Here is a 26,198-nt window from a genome sequence, read left to right on the forward strand (position 1 = left end):
TTGTAGAGGGCTGTTTTTCAAACCACCCTCTACAACCACAGACGGAGAGAAAACTGATTGGCAGTGAGGAAACAAAGAGAAGGAATGAATGGGTGCTTTTCAAACTGGCAGCAGTAACTAGTGGGGGTGCCACAGGGATCGGTGCTGGGACCCCAGCTATTCACAATATATATTAATGATTTGGATGGGGGAACAAAATGCAACGTCTCAAAGTTTGCAGATGATGCCGAGTTGGGAGGGAGGGTGAACTGTGACGAGGATACAGAGATCCTTCAGAATGATCTGGACAGGTTGGGTGAGTGGGCTAATCAATGGCAGATGCAGAATAATTTGGATAAATGTGAGGTTATTCACTTTGGAAGCAAAAACAAGAAGGCAGATTACTACCTGAATGGCTGTAAATTGGGAGAGGGGAGTGTGCAGAGGGATCTGGGTGTCCTTGTGCACCAGTCACTGAAGGTAAGCATTGCAGGTACAGCAGGCGGTAAAGAAGGTAAATGGTATGTTGGCCTTTCATTGTGAGAGGTTTGGAGAACGGGAGCAGGGATGTGTTGTTACAATTACACAGGGGCCTTGGTGAGGACACACCTAGAGTATTGTGTTTTGGTCTCCTTTTCTGAGGAAGGATGTTCTTGCTCTCGAGCGAGTGCAGTGAAGGTTTACCAGGCTGATTCCTGGGATGAGGGACTGATGTATGAGGAGACATTGACCAGGTTCGGATTATTTTCACTGGAGTTCAGACGAATGAGGGGGGGATCTCATAGAGATTTATAAAATTCTAACAGGACTAGACAGGGGAGATGCAGGGAGGATGTTCCCGATGGTGGGGGGGTCCAGAACCAGGGGGTCACAGTCTGAGGATTCAGGGTAGACCATTTAGGACGGAGATGAGGAGACATTTCTTCACCCGGTGAGCCTGTGGAATTCATTCCCACAGGAAGTAGTTGATGCCAAAACATTGAATGTATTCAAGAGGCGGCTGGATACAGCACTTGGGGTGAACGGGATCAAAGGTTATGGGGAGAAAGCAGGATTAGGCTATTGAGTTGGACGATCAACCATGATCGTGATGAATGGCAGAGCAGGCTCGAAGGGCCGAATGGCCTCCTCTTGTTCCTATCTTCTATGTTTCTAAACTGGAGGCCTGTGACCAGCGGTGTGCCTCAGGGATCAGTGCTGGGTCCACTGTTATTTGTCATTTATATTAATGATTTGGATGAGAATATAGGAGGCATGGTTAGTAAGTTTGCAGATGACAGCAAAATTGGTGGCATAGTGGACAGTGAAGAAGGTTATCCAGGATTGCAACAGGATCTTGATCAATTGGGCCAGTCGGCTGACGAATGGCAGATGAAATTTATTTTAGATAAGTGCAAGGCGATGCATTTTGGTAGATCGAACCAGGGCTGGACTTATTCATAAGAACATAAGAACATAAGAAATAGGAGCAGGAGTAGGCCATCTAGCCCTTCGAGCCTGCCCCGCCATTCAATAAGATCATGGCTGATCTGTTGTGGCTCAGTTCCACTTTCCCGCCCTCTCCCCATAACCCTTAATCCCCTCTCTTATCAAGAACCCATCAACCTGCTTCTTAAAAATATTTAGCGAGGCAGCCTCCACCACTTCAACGGGCAGAGAATTCCAGAGATTCACCACCCTTTGAGTGAAGAAGTTCCTCCTCAACTCCGTTCTAAACCGCCTCCCCTTTATCTTGAGGCTGTGCCCCCTAGTCCTACTGTCTTTTTTGAGCGGGAAGAGTCTCTCCACCTGTATCCTATCCATCCCATTCATCATCTTATACGTCTCAATGAGATCTCCCCTCATTCTTCTAAACTCTAACGAGTACAAGCCTAGTTTATTCAGCCTCTCCTCATAGCTCAATCCCCTCAACTCCGGTATCAGCCTAGTAAACCTCCTCTGCACTCCCTCCAGGGCCAAAATATCCTTGCGCAGGTGCGGCGCCCAAAACTGCACACAGTACTCCAGCTGCGGCCTCACCAATGCCCTATACAGCTGCAGCAAGACCTCCCTACTTTTATATTCAATCCCCCTCGCTATGAAGGCCAGCATCCCATTCGCCTTCCTGACCACCTGCTGCACCTGCAAGCTGGGTTTTTGCGACTCATGCACAAGGACCCCGAGGTCCCTCTGCACCGTCGCCTGCTGCAGTTTTTCGCCACGTAAGTAATAGTCCTTCCTACCATTCTTCCTACCAAAGTGGACCACCTCACACTTGCCAACATTAAATTCCATTTGCCATTTCCTGGCCCATTCGCCCAGCCTATCTAGATCCTTCTGCAGACTCTCCACACCCTCCGCACAATTTGCCTTTCCCCCAATCTTGGTGTCATCAGCAAATTTCGACACCCTGCACTCGGTTCCCTCCTCCAGATCATCTATATAAATGGTAAATAGCTGAGGCCCCAGCACCGACCCCTGGGGCACCCCACTAGTCACCAACCGCCAATCCGAATAGCACCCATTGACCCCCACTCTCTGCCTCCTATTTGACAACCAATCCTCTATCCACGCTAACACCCTACCCCCAACTCCATGTCCCCTGACCTTCTGCAATAACCTCTTGTGAGGTACCTTGTCAAACGCCTTCTGAAAATCCAGAAAGACCACATCCACCGGCTCTCCTCTATCCACTGCCCTAGACACATCCTCATAGAACTCCAGTAAATTTGTCAGACACGACTTCCCTTTAATGAAACCGTGTTGCGTCCGCCCTATCAAGCAATTCCCTTCAAGATGCCTCGCAATTTCCTCCTTAATGACAGATTCTAACATTTTACCTACCACAGACGTTAAACTAACCGGCCTATAATTCCCCGCCTTTTGCCTGGCACCCTTCTTAAACAACGGCGTAACATTAGCCGTTTTCCAATCTTCCGGCACTTCCCCGGAATCCAGCGACGTCTGGAAAATAACCACCAAGGCATCCACTATAACCTCCGCCATTTCTTTCAGAACCCTCAGATGCATTCCATCCGGTCCTGGGGACTTGTCCACAATCAGCCCCTCCAGTCTGTCGAGCACCGCCTCTCTAGTAACAGTAATGTCATTAAGACCCTCCATTCCTACCACCTTTCCATCGCTAACACCCGGCAAATTATTCACGTCCTCCTCCGTGAAGACAGAAACAAAAAAGTTATTCAAGACCTTCGCCATATCCCCATCCCCTACCACTAGCTCCCCTTTCTCATCCTCTAAAGGACCAACGTTCACCCTAGCCAGCCTCTTCCTTTTTATATATTTATAAAAACTCTTGCTATCCTTTTTTATATTAAGTGCTAGCCCAGCCTCATAGCTTCTCCTACCCTCCTTTATCAACTTCTTTGTCAATCTTTGTTGACATATAAACCTTTCCCAATCCTCTTCTCGCCCACTGCTCTTAGCTACTCTAAATTCCTCCGCTTTTAATTTAACACTTTCCTTCACCTCCTTCGTTATCCACGGCTTATTACCTCTCTTCCTACTGTCCTTTTTAACCATCAGAATAAATTTCTGCTGAGCACCAAGAAAGATCTCCTTAAAGATCCTCCACTGCTCCTCAGCAGACCTACCTTCCAACGCACTCCCCCAGTCCACATTTGCCAATTCTTCTCTCATCCTACCGTACTCACCTCTATTCAAACAAAGGACGCGTGTCCGGGAACCCACTTTCTCCTCCTCCATCTGCACCAGAAACTCCACCATACAATGATCACTCTCTCCAAGAGGATCCTTCACCGCAAGGTCCCTACTTAATGGAAGGGCATTGCGGACAGTTCTAGAACAAAGAGATCTAGGGGTACAGATTCATAGCTCCTTGAAAGTGGAGTCACAGGTGGACAGAGTGGTGAAGAAGGCATTCGGCAAGCTTGGTTTCATCGATCAGAACATTGAATACAGGAGTTGGGATGTCTTGTTGAAGTTGTACAAGACATTGGTAAGGCCACACTTGGAATACTGTGTACAGTTCTGGTCATCCTATTATAGAAAGGATATTATTAAACTAGAAAGAGTTTAGAAAAGATTTATTAGGATGCTCCCAGGGCTTGATGATTTAAGTTATAAGGAGAGGACAGATAGACTGGGACTTTTTTCTCTGGAGCGTGGGAGGCTGAGGGGTGACCTTATGGAGGTCTATAAAATAATGAGGGGCACAGATCAGCTAGATAGTCAATATCTTTTCCCAAAGGTAGGGGAGTCTAAAACTAGAGGGCATAGGTTTAAGGTGAGGGGGAGAGATACGAAAGTGTCCAGAGGGGCAATTTTTTCTCACAGAGGTTGATGAGGCAGTAGTAGACATGGGTACAATTTTGTCTTTTAGAAAGCATTTTGACAGTTACATGGGTATGATTGGTATAGAGAGATATGGGCCAAATGTGGGCAATTGGGAATCGTTTAGTGATTTAAAAAAAAGGGTGGCATGAATAAATTGCGCCGAAGGGTCCGTTCCCAAGCTGTAAACCTCTATTTGTCGATGACTCTATGACAATAGTCACAGCTCTCCAGTCAGATAAAGACCATCACTCTCTGTCTTCTGTGTTAAGAATTCTTTCCATTGTCTGTTCAGCGCTGTTACTGAGTCTGTCCAGGCAGTGCATTGGTTAATCCTGGGAACACGAATCAGCAGCAGACAGGCACACAGCTGCCCAGACCATTATGAAGCAGGAAGGAGACTGGAAGATGTGTGTGTCAGTGCGCAGCATGGTTCTGCTGAGAGATTGGCCTTGAGTATCATTCTGAAGCGTGCTGAATGAAGAAGCACTTTATCTGAAGAATGTTAATGACTGTATTCATTGCAAGAGTTCAACTGCGATTGGAGTGAGCCTTCTTCTAAAAGAACAAATAAAGTAACACATTCAAAACTGATGTAGGCTTTTCCTATTCAACTTCACAGCTCCTTCAGATAGACACTGAGGACTCATTATAAATTAACCTTGCAACGTGAATAGAATTGTCATAGCAACAGCTTTCAAAGAAAGATCTTGCTGCTTTAGGACACTGCTCAGGCATCCAGAGTGAGTCAAACACTCCCAGGACAGGTACAGCATGGGGTTAGATACAGAGTAAAGCTCCCTCTACACTGTCCCCCATCAAACACTCCCAGGACAGGGACAGCACGGGGTTAGATACAGAGTAAAGCTCCCTCTACACTGTCCCCCATAGGGTGGATTCTCAGAGGCTATTTCCCTGGGTTGAAATGGTCGCTACGAGAGGACACAGATTGAAGGTGCGGGGAGGCAAGTACAGAAGTGATGTTAGGGGTAAGTTTTTCACTCAGAGGGTGGTGAGTGAGTGGAATCGGCTGCCGTCAGTGGTGGTGGAGGCGAACTCGCTGGGGTCTTTTAAAAGACTTCTGGATGAGTATATGGGATTTAATGGGATTGGGGGTTATAAATAGGTCTATGGATTGGTAGGTGTTGATGTGATCGGCGCAACTCGTGGACTGAAGGGCCTGTTTGTGCTGTAGTGTTCTATGTTCTATGTTCTAAAGCTCCCTCTACACTGTCCCCCCATCAAACACTCCCAGGATAGGTACAGCACGGGGTTAGATACAGAGTAAAGCTCCCTCTACACTGTCCCCTATCAAACATTCCCAGGACACGTACAGAATGGGTTCTACCAAGTGACACCCCTGAAATGATTTTGATAAGTGCATCAACAGTGAGATGGAAAGAGTAACATTTCTACCTGGACTTTGAACATCAGCCCATTCCAGATCCAAGGAAGGATGTTCTTGCAGGCAGTCACTATTGTGCTGTAGGGAACATAACAGCTAATTTCTGCACAGGAAGATCCCGCAATCAGCATTGTTAAAGTGGCCACATGATGTACTTGATTTGATTGAGAATAGAGATTGGCAGCAGAGTCTCCAGGTGCACCCTCCCTCCTGACCCACCCCTTCTCACCCACTGAAATCACCTCCTGCCATCTTCGAACATCTCAGAACAGGAAAATCTGAGAATGATTGAAATTTCAAACGTGGTGGCAGTCCATTCAGCCCACCGTTTTCATACTGACCCACAAGTAGCCCTCCAACCCCATCCCATTCTTTCCAGCTCCTTGTCCATAGCTCTGTTGGTGACAAAGAGCATTTCCAAGTATTTTTGAACTAAGAACATAAGGACTAGGAGCAGGAGTCGGCCATCTGGCCCCTCGAGCCTGCTCCGCCATTCAATAAGATCATGGCTGATCTTTTTGTGGACTCAGCTCCACTTACCCACCCGCTCACCATAACCCTTAATTCCTTTACTGTTCAAAATGTATCTATCCTTTCCTTAAAAACATTCAATGAGGGAGCCTCAACTGCTTCACTGGGCAGGGAATTCCACAGATTCACAACCCCTTTGGGTGAAGAACTTCCTCCTCAACTCAGTGCCAATTCTGAGAATATTCTGGCACTCTCTGCCTCTATCCATCTGTCAACCAGAGAGTTGCCGATCACCCATCATCCTCTGGTTCAAAAGATTTGAATCTCCTTTAAACCTCCTCCCTCTTTCTCCATCCCCACGCCCATCAGTTAGAGACTCCTCAAATGATTGGAAGTAACCCTTCTCGTCCACTCCACCTTTCTCCCCGATCATCTCGTGCATTTCCCCTCAGTCTCCTCTGCCCCAGATCAAACAACCCAGCAGGTCTGATCTTCCCTCCTGACTGAAATCTTCCTGTTCCAGCAGCCCCTCTGTACCCTCTTCAAAGTGACCCTCACTTTCCAAATGTGATGGTCAGAACTGCAGCTGCGCTCGAACTGGCGTTTTCCAACACAGAATCATAGAATCCCAACAGTGCAGAAGGCGGCCATTTGGCCCATCAAGTCTGCATGACTTTCTGAAACATTATCTTACTCATCCCCTCCCTAATCCATAACCCTACACACTTACCATGACCGTTACACCAAACCTACACATCATTGGACACTAGAGAGCAATTTAGCATGGCCAAACTGCCTAACCCACGTATCTTTAGATTGTGGAAGGAAACTGGAGCACCCGAAGGAAGCCCACGCAGGCATGGGGAGAATGTGCAAACTCCAATATGCAAAGGTTGGCACGTGACTGCACATCTTGACAAGGATTGGCTAACTGCACACAGATGGTTGTTTTAAGATAATGAAGGGGATGGATAGGGTAGCGGTAGAGAGATTCTTCCCGCTCAGAAAGGATAGCAGGACTAGAGGGCACAGCCTCAAGATAAGTCGGGGGGGGGAGCAGTTTAGAACGGAGTTGAGGAGGAACTTCTTCACTCAAAGGGTGGCGAATCTCTGGAATTCTCTGCCCGTTGAAGTGGTGGAGGCTACCTCTCTAAATACATTTAAGACACGGGTAGATAGGTTTTTGGTAGGCAAGGGAATTAAGGGTTATGGGGAGAAAGCGGGAAAGTGGAACTGAGCCACTTCAGATCAGCCATGATCTTATTGAATGGCAGGGCAGGCTCGAAGGGCTAGATGGCCGACTCCTGCTCCTATTTCTTATGTTCTTATGTTCTCCTTCAACTGGTACCGGGTCACATGTGGGGTTAACCTCCCTGACACTAAGGGTCAATTTAGCAGCTCTTTTGCATTCCAAACAAGTAAACGAACTCAAATTAACTTAGGGGAGAGTCAATTTAGCATAGCCAATCCATCAATCCTTGGACTGTGGGAGGAAACCCATGCAGACACAGGGAGAACGCGCAAACTCCACACAGACAGTGACCCAAGCCGGGAATCGAAGCCGGGTCCATGGCGCTGTGAGGCAGCAGTGCTAACCACATTCTGTGCCTCAGCTTATTGCTGTAATGGGACCTTGGTTTAATGTCTTCTCAAAATCCCCCCTAATAGCACAGAACACAGTCAGTCCCCCGGTCTGGGAGCTGAGTGTAGTGTTCACCTTCACCAGTGTGTTTCCACTCTAATTGGGGAGTGAGAGCCTGGCAGCTCAGTGAGTCACAACAGGTATGAGGTAACTGGCCATCTCACAGCTGACAGTGTGAGATTGTTCCCCTATCTGGAGTTTCTTATCTGGATAGACACAGGGACAGACAGGGAGCAGAGGGATGCAGGTGGTTGGCCTAGATAGGATAACATGATTGGTGCAGTCTTGGTGGGCCTGTCCCTGCACTGTGCTGTTCTTTGTTCTTTGTCCCAATTACAAAGACACTCTGACCAGCCCAAGCCCAGCACTGACCCGGCAGAAGAGTTGGCTGTTGTCTTCTGAGAGCACCAGCATGCAGCAACACATCGACTGAGTCTCCTGTTGCAACTGGAGGGAGAGCAGAACAGGCTTGAGTTAGTCATTTCCTCCTGGGCATTCATAGCATTGAAACAGGGTCACAGAGGCACTGCAGTTACAATCAATCCCACCCTCCCCACCACCCCCCTCACCCTCCCACCGCCCGCCCCCCCCACTCCCATGTTGGCCAAGTGTTCATCTTTACTCCAATGAAAAAAAGCCACATTATCCTTTGTAATTAATATCCCCAGGATCATCTCCATTCAATCCACTGACAAGTCTCTTTACAAAAGTGATCACCCACCCTTCGCCTCCCCACTTTTGTTGAAACTTTCACCTCGTACTCATCAGAATATTTCATAAGAGTACAATTCCAAGGGAAGCAATGGCCGGAATTTTACTACCCCGCCTGCCACGGAAAACGGAGGGGGCGACGGGTGGACAATGGAAAGGTCCCTTGACCTTGGGAGGGATGTTATGGTTTCAGGGTGAGCAAGGCCGTAAATTCCCGCCTGAAACATTTATACTGCATGAGGAAAGAGTGCTGATTGGTTGGCAAGTGGGCTCTGATTGGTGGAGGCATTCCCATGGAGAATGCACCAGTTGATGGGAACTGACAGTCAACTGCCAAGCAATGCAAACATACCCATGTTGAATGGGCACACGGACTTGGCATTGCCATTGATATGGAAGCCCTGTGTGGTCTTCGCAAATCCTTCACTGCGCAGGTAGCCAATTTGCTCGGATCTGGTTATAGCATCTCGTCCAACCATTACGTGGCGAAAAACTGCAGCAGGCGACGGTGCAGAGGGACCTCGGGGTCCTTGTGCATGAGTCGCAAAAACCCAGCTTGCAGGTGCAGCAGGTGGTCAGGAAGGCGAATGGGATGCTGGCCTTCATAGCGAGGGGGATTGAATATAAAAGTAGGGAGGTCTTGCTGCAGCTGTATAGGGCATTGGTGAGGCCGCAGCTGGAGTACTGTGTGCAGTTTTGGGCGCCGCACCTGTGCAAGGATATTTTGGCCCTGGAGGGAGTGCAGAGGAGGTTTACTAGGCTGATACCGGAGTTGAGGGGATTGAGCTATGAGGAGAGGCTGAATAAACTAGGCTTGTACTCGTTAGAGTTTAGAAGAATGAGGGGAGATCTCATTGAGACGTATAAGATGATGAATGGGATGGATAGGATAGAGGTGGAGAGACTCTTCCCGCTCAAAAAAGACAGTAGGACTAGGGGGCACAGCCTCAAGATAAAGGGGAGGCGGTTTAGAACGGAGTTGAGGAGGAACTTCTTCACTCAAAGGGTGGTGAATCTCTGGAATTCTCTGCCCGTTGAAGTGGTGGAGGCTGCCTCGCTAAATATTTTTAAGAAGCGGGTTGATGGGTTCTTGATAAGAGAGGGGATTAAGGGTTATGGGGAGAGGGCGGGAAAGTGGAACTGAGCCACAACAGATCAGCCATGATCTTATTGAATGGCGGGGCAGGCTCGAAGGGCTAGATGGCCTACTCCTGCTCCTATTTCTTATGTTCTTATGTTCTTATGTTCACACTGTGTAGAACTGGTCAAGGACAAGATAAAGGTGTAAGGGGACATCACCTTTGTGTGTCTTGGACAGCCCATATGTACATAGACACCGTGATCCGTGTGAAGGACCCCTGTCGCGTAAACCACACAGTGGCCCATCATTCTTACACAGGTCCAGCTAACATTTCTTTAGCTCACTTTCAAGCAAGGCTGTTCCTGCTGAGTGCCAGGTCCAACGGGTACAACTTTGGAGCTGGCATTAAGACTGGCGCATACTTTGTTGTTAAGCTTCATTTATTCAAACAGGGTGCCAGGGCACAGAGGCAGGCCGCACTGAACCCCATTTCAGCCTTTCCCTAAACTCCAGCTGAGAATTTTAGCTGCAGGCAGGCATTCTTGAAGGTCAGATTCACTAAGTCAGAAAGTCCCCCAGTTCAGCTATTCCCGACCTGTGGAAGGAAAGTGTGGATCTCCCTCTTTAACAGGGATCAGTGATGATGAACTCGGTAACGGTGTGTCCTTAATCCCTTTCTATCCTCCTTATGCAACTGTGGCCAAATTCCCCTCCAACCTGGTTTTCAACACCATAGTGGGTCGAAGCTCAAAAATGACGAGACGGAGCACAGGAAAGAGATAGAGAATCTGGTGAGCTGGTGCGGCAACGATAATCTCTCCCTTAATGTCAACAAAGCAAAGGAAATTGTCATCGACTGCAGGAAGCATAGTGGTGGAGAACATGCCCCTGTCTAGGCGTCCTCCTGTCCAGATCATGAACGAACTGTCCTTGTCCCCCCAGTGAGAAGTCTCACAACACCAGATTAGAGTCCAACCAGTTTATTTGGTAGTAATCTCACAAGCTTTCGGAAACGGTGTTCCTTCGTCAGCTGTGTGGAAGGTTCTGATCAGAGAAGGGCCCACCATGCCAACGTTATAGTTAAGAAAGTCCCACCAACACCTCTACTTTCTCAGAAGATTAAGGAAATTTGGCACGTCAACTACAACTCTCACTAACTTTTACGATGCCCCATAGAAAGCATTCTTTCTGGTTGTATCACAGCTTGGTCTGGGCTCCTGCTCTGCCCAAGACCGTAATGAACTACAAAAGATCGTGAATGAAGCCCAATCCATCACTCAAACCAGCCTCCCATCCATTGACTCTGTCTACACTTCCCACTGCCTCAGAAAAGCAGCCAGCATAATTAAGGACCTCACTCACTCCCGGACATTCTCTCTTCCAACTTCTTCCATCGGGAAAAAGATACAAAAGTCTGAGGTCACGTACCGACCGACTCAAGAACAACTTTTGAATGAACCTACCTTGCATTAAGTTGATCTTTCTCTACACCCTAGCTATGACTGTAACATTACATTCTGCACTCTTTCCTTCCTTCTCTATGTCCGGTATGCTTTGTCTGCGTAAGCTGCAAGAAACTATACTTTTCACTGTATACTAATATAGAATCATAGAATCTGTAGAGCAAAGAATGAGGCAATTTGGCACATCGAGCCTGAACTGACAGCAATCCAACCCTATCCACATGGACCCACATATTTACCCTGCTAATCCCCCTGACACTAAGGGTCAATTTATCATGGCCAATCTACCTAACTCACAATCTTTGGATTGTAGGAGGAAACTGGAGCACCCGGAGGAAACCCACACATGGGAGAGAACATGCAAACTCCACACAGACAGTGACCCAAGCCAGGAATTGAACCCAGGTCCCTGGCGCAGTGAGGCATCAGTGCTGATCATTGTGCTACCGTGCCACCCCAGATGTGATAATCCCCACGTGACAATAATCAAATCAAAATCGTTAAAATAGTTATCTTCTTCACTCAAACACTGTGCACAAGGGTCAGCTTTAGTTGCCTAATTACCCTCGTCAGAGCGTCGGTGTGGACTCGAAGGGCTGAATGGCCTCCTCCTGCATTGTAGGGATTGTGTGATCCCATAATCTTCATTCCAGGCTGCTGGATCGATCTATGAGACCATAAGACATAGGAGCAGAATTAGGCCACTCAGCCCATCGAGTCTGCTCTGCCATTCAATCATGGCTGATATTTTTCTCACCCCCATTCTCCTGCCCTTTTCCCCACAACCCCTGATCCCCTTATTGATCAGGAACCTATCTATCTCTGTCTGAAAGACACTCAATGACCCGGCCCCCACAGCCTTCTGCGGCAAAGAGTTCACCAGATTCCCCACTCTCTGGCTGAAGAAATTCCTCCTCATCTCTGTTTTAAAGGATCGTCCCTTTAGCCTGAGGTTGAACCCTCTGGTTCTAGTTTTTCCTGCTAGATCCACTCTATCCAGGGCCTCGCAGTATCCTGTAAGTCTCAATAAGATCCCCCCTCATCCTTCTAAACTCCAACAAGTACAGACCCAGAGTCTTCAACCCGTTCCTCACACAACAAGCTCTTCATTCCAGGGATCATTGCTGTGAAGCTCCTCTGGACCCTTTCCAAGGCCGGCACGTCCTTCCTTAGGTACAAGGCCCATCATCCAGCGACATAGCAACAACTCCATCTGAAAGGGATTCTGCATCTTCCTCAGAAGCTGCTGTAAAGAGTGCAGTGCGTCGGGAGGGGTGGGGGGTGGGGGTGTGGAGGTGGGGGTGGGGGTGTGGAGGTTAGGGAGGGGGTGTGCTGATTTCAACAGCAGCCTGTCATCACTGGTGAACACCCAACATGGGAGCGCGCAGGCGGAGGGGGGTGAGGGACACAGAGCAGGGTCCGCTCGCATAAATATTTGCCAGAAGCCTTGGAGAGAAAACTCCCAGCTGTGTTTACACGATGGAACTGCATTACACTGCCGAACACGCAATATCCCTGAGCAGTCACTGACAGAGAGTTGGGGGGGGGGGGGGGTGCGGGGAGGGGCCGAGGGCGGGGGTAGGGGATTGGGGTGGAGGGGTGGGGGATGGGGTGGGGGGTGGTGGGGGATGGGGGGATGGGGGGTGGTGGGGTAGGGGGGTGGGGTGTGGGGGTGTGGGGGTGGGTGGGGGGTGGTGGGGGGTTGGGGGTGGGGTGTGGGGGGGTTGGGGGGTGCAAACGTCTTCCAGCAGCAACGCTGGGGAGAAACACAAGGGATAGAGAATAGAATCACGCCAGCGCAAATGTCCTTTTCCAGATTGTGGACATGTCTCTGGCTCTCTGTGGGAGGCACTGAACGGTGTCCAAAGTCAGCGCCCGATTCAAGTTTACACTTCCACACACGGCAGAGAAAGTATCGGAATTTTAGCAGCAGGAGGCCTCGTTTCGCATTGCCCTGTCGGAACTCAACAAAGACCACACACCCTCCCTTATACAAGCAGGGGTTAGACTCGCACTGGGATTGTTCAGTGGAAGGTTCACCGGGCTGATTCCTGGGATGAAGGGGGTCGTCCTACAAGGAAAAGTTGAGCGGGCTGGGACTAATTGAAGAGTTATTGAAACAGAAGATTCTGAGAGGGCTTCACGGGGGTGGATGCTGAGAGGAAGTTTCCTCCCCGCGGGGGGGATTCTAGGACAAGGGGGTGCAATTGGGAGTTGCTTCAGGGGGTGACTGGAATTCTTCTTCCCAGCGAGCTGTAGCGGTTGGCTCATTCAAGACTGAGGTGGGCAGATTGACAAGGTGGCCAAAGGTTATGGGGAGGGGGTGTGAGGACAGCAAGGCGGAGAGAAGGCCACAATCAGGTCAGCCATGGTCTCCTTGACTGGTGGGCAGAGCAGGCCTGAGGGACCGAATGGCCTTCTCCTGCTCCTATTTCTTGCGCTCTTCTGGACCCAAAGATAGAGAGGGGATTCATCACGGGCCTGCCCCCTAATTCAGAGGCAGCGACCGAGGAGGGGTGGGGGGTGGGGGAGGCAGTGGGGGGAACATTTACTGGGAGAACATGGCCTGACCTGTTTTGTACCTTCCGCAGGTCCCATCTTAGAGCCAAATGACTCTCAACCCCCCCACGATTGCCTCGGTTCCAGGACACTGCTGGGAGTAACAGTCAGCACAAAAACTTGTTGCAAAATTGTTGTCTGTAAAATTGCCTACATAAAGATAGTGTTTTTTTTTCTGTAGAAAGAGATGTGCGTGCGTATGCAGTACACAGACTGAAATATTGCATCAAAAGCCAAACAGTAGTGTTGCCAAGACACCAGGCTGTTTTTGAATTTGAGCCAATCGATTTCAATTAGGCCCTTGGATAATAGTAGCCTATTAGATTTAAATTTTGATGCTTTGGTTACCTGAGAACCAATCCTATTGTGGGGAGTGTAAGGAATTTGTGTATTAACTGTCAACAGATCCTGGGTTACTGCTCCCATGTAGGTAGCTTGCTCTCTCCATTATTATGTCCACATCCACAGGGATGAAGTAGAAACGGTCAACAGCTTCGGGTTTTTAGGTGTCCAGATCACCAACAACCTGTCCTGGTCCCCCCATGCCGATACCATAGTTAAGAAACCCCACCAACGCCTCCACTTCCTCAGAAGACGAAGGAAATTTGGCATGTCAGCTACGATTCTCACCAACTTTTACAGATGCCCCATAGAAAGCATTCTTTCTGGTTGTATCACAGCTTGGTATGGGCTCCTGCTCTGCCCAAGATTGCAAGAAACTACAAAAGGTCGTGGGAATGGAGCCCAATCCCATCACGCAAACCCCTCCCATCCATTGACTCTGTAAAAACTGGGCAACAACAGCAGATTGCTGGAACAAAGACATAAAGTGGGGAAACTGTGGCAGAAAGGGAGACATTGAATGTGCTTTTTGGAGAAAGAAACAAGTTCCAAGCAAGAACTATAAAAAGCAAGAACCGAAAACATCAAATGTGAAAACAAAATAGACGGAGAGGAATCCACATGATATAGAAAGGGCACAAAAAAGACCAGATTCACAGTCAGAAGATGAACTGTTGTAGAATGTACCAGCTATTGCTGCTGCAACTAATCAATTCTAGGTCACTGCTTTACCAGACAGACAATCAGTGGAAATGGAGATAGACACCGGAGCAGCAGTTTCATTGGTACTGGAAACTGTTCACCAATAAAAGCTATGACAAATTGTCTACAATGTGAGGACAATCAAAGTGAGGAAGAGGGACAGTGTGAGAGAAATGGCTCAAACCAAATGGTCTGCAAATCCACCGGGGGCAATGCTCTCTGCACAAGCGCCCCAGCCACCAGTCGGTTCAAGAAGCTGCATCGCGATTGGCCCAACCCTGTGGGAGATCTGCCGCTATCAGAGGTCCACCGAACCATGGGTCCGCACACTGCCCTTCCAGCTCTGGCATGGGACATTGTTCAGGACAAGACCATCCTGAACTTCCAGAGCTCGGCTGTTGGGAGCCTGCAGGAAGCCAGTGAGGGTTAGCCGCTGGGGCTGTTCGCAGACACCAACCTGGGTGCCACGCACACCAAGCGGGTCACCATCACGCCCAAGGACAGCCAGCTGGCACAGAAAATCCAAGAGTCCCTGCACCATCGGCCAATCAGTTTATCTTTATTGAGCCTATCCAATCCTGTCATGGCCATCTGATCATATCTTGTTTCCAATCCCTGTGCAGGGATGAAGCAGGAAAGTTTCTCGGTGCCGTTCCCCGCCCATCACATCCTGGTGAGGTTTTGGCAGAACACAGGAAGGGCCAATAGGAACTCTCCTGAACACACAGGACCCTAAACTCCTGTGGGGAATGATTATTTTGGTCATCCTTTCCCAGCTTCTAAATCCTTCCAAACATCTGGCCAACCACTGGAGAGAACGGGACAAGAGAGGGATTTGAACCAACGGCCAGCAGTTTGAGTTCAGAGTGAACCCAGAAATCTGGGCAGCCAGAGGCAAAGGACGGTAAAGTTTAACAGGTTACAGGAAAGCCCTGAGACAATGTTGATGAAAATAAATTGTTTGAAGACTTACATAGTGAATAATCTTCAGCTGAAGTGAGGAAGCGTCCAGATCATAGAGTTCACCTAGAGGGCAACCAAAGGTTATCATCAACACTGACCAATCCTTGGTGATGGACAAGCTTTCTGACTCAACACAACTCCCACCCACCTCACACTGCCCCCCCCACCCGCACAGTCCCCCACCCAACACACACCCAACACACACACTCCCCCACCCAACACACGCCCACCTCACACACTCCCCCACCCAACACACACCCACCTCACACACCCCCACCCACACACACCCACCTCACACACTCCCCCACCCAACACACACCCACCTCACACACTCCCCCACCCAACACACACCCACCTCACACACTCCCCCACCCAACACACACCCACCTCACACACCCCCACCCACACACACCCACCTCACACACTCCCCCACCCAACACACACCCACCTCACACACCCCCACCCACACACACCCACCTCACACACTCCCCCACCCACACACACACCCACCTCACACACCCCCACCCACACACACCCACCTCACACACCCCCACCCACACACACCCACCTCACACACTCCCCCACCCAACACACACCCACCTCACACACCCCCACCCACACACACCCACCTCACAGCCCCACCCCCCCAACACACACCCCACATCCAACACACACCCACCTCACACCTCCCCCCACACACACCCCCACCCAACCACCCACCTCACACACTCCCCCACCCAACACACACCCACCTCACACCCCCACCCCCCTAACACACACCCCACACCCAACACCCACCCACCTCACACCCCAACCCACTCAACACACACCCACCCACCCACACACCCACCACACAACACACACCCACCTCACACTCCCACCTACCGATACACACCCCCACCTAAACCCACCTCACACCCTCCACCCACCCAACACACACCCAACTAAACCCACCTCACACCCCCAGCCACCCAACACACCGCCCCCAACCCACACACCCACTTCACACCCCCCACTGCCCCCAACAAATATTCCCAGGACAGGTACAGCATGGGGTTAGATACAGAGTAAAGCTCCCTCTACACTGTCCCCCATCAAACACTCCCAGGACAGGTACAGCACAGGGTTAGATACAGAGTAAAGCTCCCTCTACACTGTCCCCATCAAACACTCCCAGGACAGGTACAGCACAGGGTTAGATACAGAGTAAAGCTCCCTCTACACTGTCCCCATCAAACACTCCCAGGACAGGTACAGCACGGGGTTAGATACAGAGTAAAGCTCCCTCTACACTGTCTCCATCAAACACTCCCAGGACAGGTACAACACAGGGTTAGATACAGAGTAAAGCTCCCTCTACACTGTCCCCATCAAACACTCCCAGGACAGGTACAGCACGGGGTTAGATACAGAGTAAAGCTCCCTCTACACTGTCCCCATCAAACACTCCCAGGACAGGTACAGCACGGGGTTAGATACAGAGTAAAGCTCCCTCTACACTGTCTCCATCAAACACTCCCAGGACAGGTACAGCACAGGGTTAGATACAGAGTAAAGCTCCCTCTACACTGCCCCCATCAAACACTCCCAGGACAGGTACAGCACGGGGTTAGATACAGAGTAAAGCTCCCTCTACACTGTCACCCCATCAAACACTCCCAGGACAGGTACAGCACAGGGTCAGATACAGAGTAACGCTAACACACACACACACTCTCGTACACGTACCACACAGTTTGAGGATCTTGTGGTCTAATTCATTGAAAGCATTCAGAGGCTCAGCATCAGCAGTGTAATTGTGGTGTAATCCGACATGGCTCCAACTCAGGGGGTTCAGGAGGTTCTGCACCCGTTTACAGGTTGCACAAATCTGCCAGAGACGGGAGAGGAAATACAGCATGAGAGAGAGAGAGAGCGCGTGCAGGGCAAGGCTGCGGCAGGTCGTGGGAGCCACCAGAACATTGGCACAAAGCTGCTGCCATCTTTAATCAGAGCAGCAATCTGGTGTTACAGCACACTCACACCCTGTCCCATTGTGGGCTGAGGGAGAGAGGACAAATGGCCTCCTCCGGGGATTCTACTCTATCGTTCCATTCTATTCTATTCGATAATTCTATTCTGTGATGTTTACTGATGATTGCACAATGTTCAGCTCCATTCACAACTCCTCAGATACTGAAACACTCCATGTGTGCAGTTTTGGTCCCCTTATTTGCGAAAGGATATTTTGGCCTTGGAGGGAGTACAGAGAAGGTTCACCCAGGCTGATACCGGAGATGAGGGGGTTAGGTTATGAGGAGAGATTGAATAGACTGGGTCTGTACTCGTTGGAGTTTAGAAGGATGAGGGGGGATCTTATAGAGACGTATAAGGAAATGAAGGGGATGGATAGGGTAGAGGTAGAGAGATTCTTCCCTCTTAAAAAGGAAACCAGAACGAGAGGGCGCAGCCTCAAGATAAGGTGACTGCAGTTTAGAACGGAGTTGAGGAGGAACTTCTTCACTCAAAGGGTGGTGAATCTCTGGAATTCTCTGCCCATTGAAGTGGTGGAGGCTACCTCGCTAAATATATTTAAGACGCGGGTAGATAGGTTTCTGATAGACAGGGGAATTAAGGGTTATGGGGAGAAAGTGGGAAAGTGGAACTGATCCACTTCAGATCAGCCATGATCTTATTGAATGACGGGGCAGGCTCGAAGGGCTAGATGGCCGACTCCTGCTCCTATTTCTTATGTTCTTATGTTCTTAAAAGCAGCCAGCATTATCAAGGACCCCACACACCCCGGAAATTCTCTCTTCCACCTTCTTCCTTCAGGAAAAAGATACAAAAGTCTGAGGTCACGTACCAACTGACTCAAGAACAGCTTCTTCCCTGCTGCCAAGAGACTTTTGAATGGACCTACCTCGCATTAAGTTGATCTTTCTCTACACCCTAGCTATGACTGTAACACTACATTCTGCACCCTCTCCTTTCCTTCTCTGTGAATGGTATGCTCATCGAACCCTAAGTGCAGAAAGAGGCCCTTTGGCCCATCGAGTCTGCACCGAACACAATCCCACCCAGGCCCTACCCCCATATCCCTACATATTATACCCACTAATCCATCTAACCTACGCATCCTTGGACACCAAGGGGCAATTTCTTAGCACGGCCAATCAACCTAACCCGCACATCTTTGGACTGTGGGAGGGAACCGGAGCACCCGGCGGAAACCCACGCAGACACGAGGAGAATGTGCAAACTCCACACAGACAGTGACCCGAGCCGGGAATCGAACCCAGGTCCCTGGAGCTGTGAAGCAGCAGTGCTAACCACTGTGCTACCGTGCCGCCCTGTGCTTTGTCTGTACAGTGCATAAGGAACAATACTTTTCACTGTATGTTAATACATGTGACAATAATAAAACAAATCAAATCAAATTACTGAGCTTCGCTGGAAGTGGGGAGTGAGGTTTGGGGGTAAGGGTGACATGGCTGATATTGGGATTGGCGGTTGAAGTGACTGGCCAGGATTTGGGAATATCGCTGAGTTGTATACTCACGTGTTTTTCCAGTAGATTGAGAGACGGCTCATCAGCAACATCCAGAAGACCACAACACACCTGGAAGAAAGATGAACGGCAAGGCAAAGATCAAGGAAAATGATATCTCAGGGGTCATCATTCTCGTGGCGCAGTGGGTTGGTGCCCCTGCCTCTGAGCCAGGAGCTCCAGGTTCAAGTCCCACCCCAGGACTCCATGGTCAAGGAAAGCGTGTTCATAACACGGCTAAACACGGAGAGGGCCCAACCCTGTGTATCCTTCCAAGTGCTTCCAGGTAAGGACAGGAGGGAGTCCTGCTCAGCCAGACTGGATGTGGAGTGGCGCCCCTCAAGCTATACGCCCCCTGGTGACAGACTTAGCAACTTGGTCCAGGAATTAATAGCGATGGACAGAGGCGAGAGTCTGCCTCAGAACACCACTGGGGGTAGAGAGAGAATTGGAAAGTAAGCATCACTTTTTTATTTAACTGTTGATGGGATGTGGGTGTCGCTGGCTAGGCCAGCATTTATTGTCCATCCCTAACTGCCCCTGGGACTGAGTGACCATCTCGGACATTTCAGAGGGGCAGTTAAAACTCAACCAGATAATCATACCAGACTCGAGGCGTTAATTCTGTTTCTCTCGTCAGACTAGCTGAGATTTTCCAGCATTTTCTGTTTTTATTTCTGATTTCCAGTATCCATGGCAACTTTCTTTCAGAGCTTAGATTATTTATTAGTGTCACGAGTAAGGCTTACGTTAACACTGCAATGAAAATACTGTGAAAACCCCCTCGTCGCCACCACACTCCGACACCTGTTCAGGAACACAGAGTGATTTAGCACGGTCAATGCGCCTAGCCAGCACAGTAACTTCATTGCAGTGTTAATGTAAGCCTACTTGTGATTAATAGATAAACCTTACCTTTCAGACAGTGGGAAGAAACAGGGGCACCCGGAGGAAACCCACGCAGACACGGGGAGAACGTGCAGACTCCACACGGGCAGTGACCCAAGAAGGGAATCGAACCCAGGTCCCTGGCGCTGTGAGGCAGCAACGCTAACCACTGTGCCACCGTGCCACCCATATAGAAGTCGACAATATTGCTGTGGCCCTGGACTCACGTATAGGCCAGACAATAATTTATGATACTTTCATGGTCACCGTAACTGAGACTAGCTTTATATTCCAGATTGTATCAATTGATTGTAAATTCCACCAGCTGCCGTGGTGGGTTTTGAACCCGTGTCCTCAGCGCCTGGGGATTCCTGGATTACTGAATTGTAACTGCATTACCGCCACAGCACAGTCCAAGCACAATAAAAACTGGGTGGCCCATTGTGTGTGGGAGTAGCTGGGAAGAACATAGAACACTACAGCACAAACAGGCCCTTCGGCCCACAAGTTGCGCTCATCATATCCCTACCCACCAGGCCTATCTATAACCCTCAATCCCATTAAATCCCACGTACTCATCCAGGTCTCTTTTAAAAGACCCCAACGAGTTCGCCTCCACCACCACCGACAGCAGCCGATTCCACTCACTCACCACCCTCAGGGAAAAACTTACCCCTAACATCTCCTCTGTACCTGCTCCCCAGCACCTTAAACCTGTGTCCTCTCGTAGCGACCATTTCAGCCCTGGGAAATAGCCTCCGAGAATCCACCCGATCTATACCTCTCAACATTTTATAAACCTCTATCAGGTCGCCTCTCAACCTTCATCTCTCCAGGGAGAAGAGTCCCAGCTCCCTCAACCTATCCTCAAAAGGCATGCCTCCCAATCCAGGCAACATCCTTGTAAATCTCCTCTGCACCCTCTCAATAGCTTCCACATCCTTCTTGTACTGAGAAAGGAATATGGATATCAAACCCAGTCCGCCCTACATGAGACTCCAGAGCCACAGCAATGTAGGTGACTCTTAACTGCCCCTCTGAAATGACCAAGTGAGACACTCGGTTCAAGGGGCAATTAGGGATGGCCAATAAATGCTGACCCAGCAACGCCCATGTCCCATAAAGAATAATAAAAAAAAGTTTGTAGCGCTAACCACTGTGCCACCGTGCTCAGGGCTCTCAATGCGATGGCACAGTGGTTAGCACCGCTGCCTCACAGCACCAGGGACCCGAGTTCAATTCCTGGCTTGGGTTACTGTCTGTACGGAGCCTGCACGTTCTCCCCATGTCTGTGTGGGTTTCCGCCGGGTGCTCCGGTTTCCTCCCACATTCTGAAAGATGTGCTGGTTAGGGTGCATTGGCCGTGCTAAATTTCCTGAACAGGCACTGGAGTGTGGCAACTAGGGGAGTTTCACAGTAACTTCATTGCAATGTTAATGTAAGCCAACTTGTGACACTAATAAAAAAATTTAAACTCTTTCCTTCTCTCTCTCCCTCTTTCACCCTCTCTCACACTACCTCTTTCCCTCCTCCTCTTCCTTTCTTTCCCTCCTCCCATCCTATCAATCTCACCCTCTCTCTCCCTCCTTCCCTCTCCCTCCCTCTCTCTCTTCTATCCCCTTTTTGCTCTCTCTCTTTCTTCCCATTCCACCCCTCCCTTTCCTCCCTCTCCCTCTCTCTACCTCTCCCTCTCCTTCTCTCCCTCCCCCTCCCTCCATCCCTCCCTATACTTCTATCTACCCTTCCCTTTCTGTCTCTCTCTCTCCCCCTACCCCTCTCTCTCTCCCTTCCCCTCTCTTTCCCTCCCTCCCTTTTTCCCTCCCTCTCTCCCTCCCTCTCCCTATCCTCCGTCTCCCTCCCTCCCCCTCCCTTCTCCCCTTCCCTCTCACCCTCCTCCTTTTTTTCCTTCCCCCTTTCTCCCTCCCTCTCTCTCCCTCGCTCCCTCTCTCTCTCTTTCCCTACCCTCCACCTCCCTCTCTCCCTTCTTTCCCTGACCTCCCTCTTCCTCTCTCCTCCCTTCCACTCTCTCATCCTCCCTCTCTCTCTCTCTCCGTCCTTCCCTGTCTCCCTCTCCCTCCCTCTCTCTCTCTCTCTCTCTCCCTCTCTCTCTCTCTCCCTCCCTCTCCCTCTGCATCACGAGCCATTCTCACACACCCACGAGCAGAAACTTGGGAAGAAAGGGAAAATTCCGCTTACCAGGATCACCGCGATGACCCTCCCTCCGTCATCATCCACGACTGGGATAATTATCACTGTCAGAGAGAACGGTACAATGAAAGAGTGACTCCTTCCCCTGGCGCGACAGGAGTGTGGGCAAATGGGTAACACGGGGGGAGGGAGAGGAGGATGGGGAGGGGGGGCAGGAGGCGAGGAGACATTGGGAAGGATTAGCAATGGGGTGGCAGGGGGAGGGAAAGGCAATGGAGGAGAGTGGGAGGGTTCAGGTAGCAGTGAGGAGGTGGAGGGACATCAGTCGGGGTTGGGCAGCTGGTGGGGAGGCAGAGGGGGTATCGGGCAGTGGGGGCAAGGGGGGGATAGAGCAGGACTCGGGTGTGGGGGAGACAGGTGATTTACTCGGGTGACGCGCTGAACGCACCTCGTTTGTTGCTTGGCAAAGGTGCCACCATGTGGCTCATCCTGGCCACCTGCACGTCTGTCTTGTGCAGCCCGTTACACTCAATCCTCCTCTTGGTAATTACCGCTTCCCTGAAAGAGAGGAAAACTCAACCGTTCAAAATAAGCCAGGCAGGGCGCCTTCATGTCCGGTGGCTCTGACATCCATCATTATGAGGTGCTTCGAAAGGTTAGTCACGGCTTGAATCAACTCCTGCCTCCCGGACTAGCTGGATCCACGGCAGTTCACCTACTGCCGCAGCAGATCCATCTCCCTGGCCCTGCACTCAGCCCTGAAACACCTAGATAACAAGGACACCTATGTCAGAATCCTATTTACAGCTCAGCCTTCAACACCATTATTCCGACAAAATTCATCTCCAAACTCCGTGGCCTGGGCATCAGCTCCTCCCTCTGAGACTGAATCCTGAACTTCCTAACTCACAGTCAGGATCGGCAACAACACCTCCTCCACGATCACCCTCAACATCGGTGCCCCACAGGGCTGTGTTCTCAGCCCTCTACCATGTCCCTTATCCACCTGTGGCTGTGCGGCCAAATTCCCCTCCAATTCGATTTTCATGTTTGCTGATGACACCACCATAGTGGGTGGGATCTCAAACAATGACAAGACAAGAGTACAGGAAAGAGATCGAGAATCTGGTGGCAATGATCTCTCCCTCAGTGTCAACTCGTGAAGGAAATAATCAGCGACTTCAGGAAGTATAGTGAAGACACGCCCCTGCCTAGCTATCCCCGTGTCCAGGTCACCAACAACCTGTCCTGGTCCCCCTCCCCCACACTGATGCCTCTACTTTCTCAGAAGAGGAAGGAAATTTGGCATGTCCGCTACGACTCTCACCAACTTTACAGATGCACCATAGAAAGCATTCTTTCTGGTTGTATCACAGCTTGGTATGGGCTCCTGCTCTGCCCAAGACCGCAAGGAACTACAAAGAGTTGTAGCCCAATCCATCACGCAAACCAGCCTCCCACCCATTGACTCTTTTCGCTGCCTCAGGAAAAGCAGCCAGCATAATCAAGGACCCCACGCACCCGGACATGCTCTCTTCCACCTTCTTCTGTCGGGATAAAGATACAAAAGTCTGAGGTCACGCACCAAACGCCACAAGAACAGCTTCTTCCCTGCTGCTGTCAGACTTTTGAATGGACCTACCTCGCATTAAGTTGATCTTTCTCTACACACTGGCTACGACAGTAACTACATTCTGCACTCTCTCCTTTCCTTCTCTATGCTTTATCTGTATAGCATGCAAGAAATATTTGTCACTGTATACTAACACATGTGACAATAGATCAAATCAAATCAAATCAAATCCCTCAGCACTTCCCAGGGCCTTACCATTCTCCGTATAAGTCCTATCCTGGTTTGACTTTCCAAAGCAGAATTGAGGTAGAGGATCAGCTGTGATCATATTTGATAGCAAGTCAGGTTTGAGGGGCTGAATGGCCTTTTCAAGCTCACTCAGAGTCCTGCAGTGCAGAAGGAGGCCATTCTGCCCATCAAGTCTGTACTGATCACAATCCCACCCAGGCCCAATCCCCATAACCTCACGTATTTACCCTAGTTAATGCCCCTGACACAAAGAGGCAATTTAGCCTGGCCAATCCACCTGACCCCCCACATCTTTGGACTGTGGGAGGAAACCGGGGCACCCGGAGGAAACCCACGCAGACACGGGGAGAGCGTGCAAACTCCAGAGCGACAGTGACCCGAGCCGGGAACTGAACCTGGATCCCTGGCAGCAGTGCTAACCACTGTGCCACCGTTACATTCTGGTGACTCGCAATCAATCTGCCATTAGGATTTGTGTCTGTAATTACAGGGTGTTAAATGGAGTTCCAGTAGGTCAGGCTCTGTGAAAGGAGAAGGATTTACGTGACTATATAAATAAAAATAAGACTTCCTGTCTTCATCTGCCCACAGTTCCATTTACATAAACCAGCTTCATTATTTCAAAGATCCCTCAGGTTAATCTCTGACAGTTTTTAGATTCTGTACAAAAGGATAAAGAGGCAAGCGGCATTGGAATCCATTGTTTCCGTCAGCGTATTCAGATTAATCTCTCAGAGCAGGCATGCCAGGGCAAATCTTTCAGAGAATCCTCACACTGTACAATTGCTTCATTGACAGGAATAAGTACTCTCATTATCAAGGTTAGAGCTGTGAAACACAACTAGTTATCATTCATTCCACAAAGCATTTCCATCAAACACTCCCAGGACAGGTACAGCACGGGGTTAGATACAGAGTAAAGCTCCCTCTACACTGTCCCCCCCATCAAACACTCCCAGGACAGGTACAGCACGGGGTTAGATACAGAGTAAAGCTCCCTCTACACTGTCCCCCCATCAAACACTCCCAGGACAGGTACAGCACAGGGTTAGATACAGAGTAAAGCTCCCTCTACACTGTCCCCCCCATCAAACACTCCCAGGACAGGTACAGCACGGGGTTAGATACAGAGTAAAGCTCCCTCTACACTGTCCCCCATCAAACACTCCCAGGACAGGGACAGCACAGGGTTAGATACACAGTAAAGCTCCCTCTACACTGTCCCCATCAAACACTCCCAGGACAGGTACAGGACGGGGTTAGATACAGAGTAAAGCTCCCTCTACACTGTCCCCCCCATCAAACACTCCCAGGACAGGTACAGCATGGGGTTAGATACAGAATAAAGCTCCTTCTACACTGTCTCCATCAAACACCCCCAGGACAGGGACAGCACAGGGTTAGATACAGAGTAAAACTCCCTCTACACTGTCCCCCATCAAACACTCCCAGGACAGGTACAGCACGGGGTTAGATACAGAGTAAAGCTCCCTCTACACTGTCCCCCATCAAACACTCCCAGGACAGGTACAGCACGGGGTTAGATACAGAGTAAAGCTCCCCCTACACTATTCCCCATCAAACACTCCCAGGACAGGTACAGCACGGGGTTAGATACAGAGTAAAGCTCCCCCAACACTGTCCCCCCATCAAACACTCCCAGGACAGGTACAGCATGGGGTTAGATACAAGGGGGGATTGGGTACTGTTAGGTTGGGGGGTGGCCAGATTGAGAGGTGGGGAGAAGTAATCTCACGCGGGTGCCAAGGAGTGTTGTGTGGAATACTGTGGGGGTACGTAGGTGGTGGGCGGTTGGAGGAGTTGGGGGTGTCTACTTGGGGCTCAGGCCTGTAAGAGGGGGTGTTCCTTACAGGCATGGGGTAAATATTCGCTGTTTTAAATGATCAGACTGAAGTTGGAAGTGATTTTTTTCCCTTCTACATCTCCCACAATGGCTAGGAGTTGGAAACTGATGCAACTGCCCAAAGTTAGTGATTTAAGAACATAAGAAATAGGAGGAGTAGGCCATCTAGCCCTTCGAGCCTGCCCCGCCATTCAATAAGATCATGGCTGATCTGAAGTGGATCAGTTCCAGTTTCCCGCTTTCTCCCCATAACCCTTAATTCCCGTGTCTATCAGAAACCTATCTACCCGTGACTTAAATATATTCAGCGAGGTAGCCTCCACCACTTCAACGGGCAGA

General features: G+C 49.9%; 1 protein-coding gene across 1 annotated transcript in view; it reads right to left on the minus strand.

Moving 5' to 3' along the window:
• LOC145339221 (cGMP-dependent 3',5'-cyclic phosphodiesterase-like) overlaps positions 1 to 26,198 on the minus strand; it is a gene marked incomplete at both ends in the record, with an annotated part of 143,738 nt that overhangs the window by 37,139 nt on the left and 80,401 nt on the right. Inside the window, 6 exons of the mRNA XM_080183617.1 lie at positions 8,160 to 8,234; positions 15,619 to 15,671; positions 17,337 to 17,478; positions 19,150 to 19,209; positions 22,222 to 22,277; positions 22,622 to 22,731. Of these exons, the coding sequence (XP_080039743.1) occupies positions 8,160 to 8,234; positions 15,619 to 15,671; positions 17,337 to 17,478; positions 19,150 to 19,209; positions 22,222 to 22,277; positions 22,622 to 22,731 (496 nt within the window). The remainder of the gene's footprint in view (positions 1 to 8,159; positions 8,235 to 15,618; positions 15,672 to 17,336; positions 17,479 to 19,149; positions 19,210 to 22,221; positions 22,278 to 22,621; positions 22,732 to 26,198) is intronic.

This window comes from Carcharhinus amblyrhynchos, unplaced genomic scaffold, assembly GCF_965287045.1.
Source record: "Carcharhinus amblyrhynchos unplaced genomic scaffold, sCarAmb.v2.hapA chromosome_349, whole genome shotgun sequence".
Lineage (NCBI taxonomy): Eukaryota > Metazoa > Chordata > Chondrichthyes > Carcharhiniformes > Carcharhinidae > Carcharhinus > Carcharhinus amblyrhynchos.